This window comes from Nothobranchius furzeri, chromosome 14 (assembly GCF_043380555.1).
Source record: "Nothobranchius furzeri strain GRZ-AD chromosome 14, NfurGRZ-RIMD1, whole genome shotgun sequence".
NCBI classification, from domain to species: Eukaryota; Metazoa; Chordata; class Actinopteri; order Cyprinodontiformes; family Nothobranchiidae; genus Nothobranchius; species Nothobranchius furzeri.
In genome coordinates, this window is record NC_091754.1 from 28,718,766 (window position 1) to 28,722,937 (window position 4,172).

Genomic DNA, 4,172 nt, shown 5'->3' on the forward strand with positions numbered 1-4,172 from the left:
TCCAAGTTGTGAGCTGATTTGTTGATTCTTATTTACAGTCCAGAATCAAGCTGCACACTGTTTGACATGAGAGGTGCAACCTCCCAGCAATTATTATGCCAAAACAAAAGGAATAAATACATAAAATCACAAGCAGCAGCTTACGTTTTAAAATATTTAAATAAAACTCCTAATTTTATTATTTTAAAATGACTCACTGACTGAATTCTGACTTTTTTTAATTAAATATCAGGATGAATTTTATTTTTTTAATGAAATCTTGAACATCAAAGGCTGATTCATCTCTCTCGCTTTTCTTTTTTTATAAATCCATAATGTCCAGTGGCACCATGCACCTCCATGTGAAAGACAAATCACTACAAAAAGGCATGCGAGAAATAAAAAAAGGGACTTTTCACATTACACAGCCTATTCAAGTAGATGTTTTCCTTTCTTCTTTTTACAGAGCACAAATAAAAATAAACCAAGAGTTTAAAAAAAGAGAATATCAGCAGGGCTCTACACATCACCAAAACTCATATTATTATTAATATTATTATTATTAATATTCTTTGGTGTTTCTGTAACAACACTGATACCAGAAAATAAATTACAATGTACAAAACAAATTTCCTTTGCGATTAAAACTACACAACATTCACAAGCATCAGAACAATTACATATATACACAAAATTTAAAAAAAAAACAACAGCCTGTGGTGGAGACTTTAGTGTCTCCTGGGACGTAAAGGAATCATTTAACAAGCAGTACACTTGTGTAGCTTTGCATAAAATACAGTCTTAAATAAATATTACAAAATTCCACCCAGGTGCACGTAGTTTATAAATCTGGAAAATAGTGAAGCCTTAAGACACTCGGATTTTTTTCACTCCTTTTTGTACTAAACCCTTCTTAAAGGCCTCTTTTAGATTTTGTTGCCACCTCTGTGACCTTCCCCCCACACCTGACAGTGATTGATTAGTTTTGTTATTAACTGCAACAAGATGAGTCCTAATTCATTTTCTTAACCCTGTGTATAAATCCTTAGAAATAAATAATGTGGCAAATGTTCCAGTCAGATCAAGTTGTGGTTTGGATCGAAATGTTCTTGCTGGTGGAGTTAAACCCACATCCCACCCACCCCATCTTTGTTCTGCTGATTTTGAGTGGGTCCTTGTAGCTTCAAACTGAAAAGGGTCACGTTTGACTGGTGGGCATCAGAGCATCGTCCTCTGGTCTGAGTTCCTGTAAGAGTCTTCGTCGTCCGAGTCTGACGTTGGCACGTCGCTGGAGGGGGTGTGGAGGTGATTGGGCCCCGCGCTGCCCTGGCACACGTACCACTCGTTCAGGTTGGTGACCTGAGGCGAGAGGTTCGCCGAGCGGTTCCTGAGTGCCTCGGAAGTCGGGGACATTGGGTCCCCCAGGGGGTTCGTGGGGGAGATGTAGGTGAGGTTGGTGGAGGGGGGTGGCGGGGACTTGCAGTGCACCTTCATGTGTTTCCGCAGCGAGCTCGGGTGAGTGTAGGACTTGTCACAGCCGCGCACTTTGCAGTAGTAAGGCTTGTCGCTGGTGTGGACGTGGGAGTGCTTCTTCCGGTCGCTGCTGTTGGCGAATTTACGGTCGCAGCCGTCGAACTCGCACTTGAAGGGCTTCTCTCCTGTCAGAAACAGATAGTCAGTGTCACGTGGACAGGAAGCAGTGTCGAAGTGCCCTTCGTTTCAATAAATCACAGAGGAGGAAGTTTGGAGCCACTGAAACGCAAAATAAACACCAGGGAAGTTTCAGTTTCTCTTTGGTTTGGGCACGTTTTCATCGGAGCGCGCGCACCTGATGCACAGCTTCACGCCCACTTATCCTAAAGCACATTTCTGTGTGAACACGTGGAGGAAGCCTCCTGGCCGTCTGGTTTACATACATGTGTAGAGAAGGGGGGGTTGACTGAGGAGACCACCAGGAGACGCTCTGCAGCAGCATCACAACTCACACACACATCATAATATTAATAATTAATAATAATAATAATAATAATAATAATCATCATCATCATCATCACCTGAACTTGACAGAAACTTGCTATGTTGGACGATGATTTATCCCTTCTGGGATTTGGATGACTCATTATAGAGGAGAGGCCTAGTTAGTGGCGGAAGTCTAGAATGAACCTCCTGTTAGATCGCTTTAACTGGGCCATAAATCATTAGGATCAACAACAGGTACCTGATATCAGATGGGAGCGTTACAAGTTCACATGTGAAAGTTTATCATGTTTCTTCTAAAATGTCTAATTAATACAAACATCCGGACCTGATGAAAGCACATTAAATAATTGCATTCATTAAGAAAACTTGTATCAACTCCTGACCTCCTCACTGTCTGGACCGTGCCTTTGCGTAAACGTACTACTACGCCTGAGGACTGTTATTTACGCGTGGAGTAGTGTGTACGTAAGCACGTTTTACAAATCGTGTGCTCTAATTTTTTCACGCCTACTGCAGGCATGTGGATGAGGAATAACGTTTACATTTATAAAAACGTTGTAGAAATCGTCAGTTAAATTTTTATTCAATCCGTGCGTCATTACGCACGAGCTCGGTGTTAAGATTGTTAGATTGTGAAGAGGAAAAAACAAGATCGCGTTTAATCTATTGCGCTTGGAGATCGAGCGGCAGCGTGTAACCCAGTCGAGACGGCACTAACCTGTGTGAGTTCTCTTGTGGATCTTGAGATTCTCCGACCGAGCGAACACTTTTCCGCATCCCGGGAATGGACACGGGAAGGGCTTTTCTCCGGTGTGAACTCGGATGTGGTTGATCAGTTTGTACTTCGCTTTAAACGCCTTCCCCTCCCGCGGACATTCCTCCCAGAAGCAGACGTGGGTGCTCTGCTCCGGTCCCCCGACGTGCTCCACCGTGACGTGGTTGACCAGCTCGTGCATGGTGCTGTAAGTTTTCGAGCAGGGCTTTTTCTGACTCTGCTCCTGCTCGATCCACTTGCAGATGAGCTCCTGCTTGATGGGCTGCCGCATGTATCTCAAAAACGCCCCCGCGGCTCCGTGAGGAGCAGAAGCGATGTTCACATTGAGGTTCATGGAGTTGTAGCTGTGGAGAGAGGATGGTCCATAGTGCTCCGGCCTGTGCCCAAAGTGCTCTGGCCTGCCGTAGATGTCCCCCGGTATACCCAGGCGCATCTGCCCGTTGAGGCCATGGTGGTGGGCACCTGGGGACGCCTGGTCGTGAAGTCCGGTGAAAAGTGAATGGGCCCCACTTTCCGCGTGCCCATAAGCACCTGTTGGCGAAATGAACATGCCATGGTGATGAGGGGAGGAGGCGGAACTATGCTGGTCGCCAAGTGCATGCATAGCAGAGGCTGAGAGTTCTCTCCTGAGGATGAAGTCCCTGCTGCTTGAGTAGCCTGAGTGGGGGTGAGCCACGGGGAAACCAACTGTGGTCTGAGCTGAAGTGAAAGATGCCGCGGTCTGGGCTTCGGGATGGCTCTGAATGTGCTGAGATGGGCTAAGTTTGAGAGCATTTGTCTGTGCCATGTGCTCTGGTCCAAATGGAGTGAGTGCCACTCCAGGGTCGTTGCCCAGCTCCCCAGGGTGGAGGTGGGCATGGTGGGAAAGAGGGTGATGCCCCCCTAGCCCCGGGAAGCCTGTCATATTCTGATGAGGAAGGGGTTGAGTTGCAGCCAAATCCGCTAATCTTATCGCCGGGTTCCTCTTGCTTAAAGGGGGTTCCATAACTACACAGACAAGTCCATCCGAGCTCAGCGATAGTTTCTCACCACACCGCGCGCTCTAAAACATCAGCAAAATGTGTACATAAGGGCTCTATAAGTTCTTTTGTCCGGCTTCTAACTCTGCTTGCTCCTTTCCCCACTCTGTCCTCAAGCGATTGGCAGAACATACAACAGTTGGAGGACGCAGTGGGGAATACAGTTTAGAAATGGCACTGCGGGTATTGGACGGATTTCGGTGACTGGCAGTTAGGAGAACGAAGCGATTGGCTGTCGTTCAGCGCAGGGGCTCAGCAGGGTTCCGCCCCCTCACTCTCTTTAACGCTGCTGACACCAAAAAGTTGTACTCGCAAAGTTACCAGTGGATCTGTTTACTGGCGCTGGTGCGCGTGAGGAACAAAATACTAGTTTATGCGACAAGTGCTGGTCTGGTTCTGGTTCCCTCCAAACGCCCGTT

The 4,172-nt window shown here is 46.6% G+C and overlaps 1 protein-coding gene across 1 annotated transcript; it reads right to left on the bottom strand.

Moving 5' to 3' along the window:
- On the bottom strand, positions 1-4,172 carry zic5 (zic family member 5 (odd-paired homolog, Drosophila)). Its single transcript, XM_015965987.3, has 2 exons — positions 2,678-4,172; positions 1-1,637 (listed from the first exon to the last, which is right to left on the bottom strand). Exons 1-2 carry the CDS (start codon positions 3,717-3,719, stop codon positions 1,198-1,200), a joined length of 1,482 nt encoding a protein of 493 aa, XP_015821473.1. The 5' UTR covers positions 3,720-4,172; the 3' UTR covers positions 1-1,197.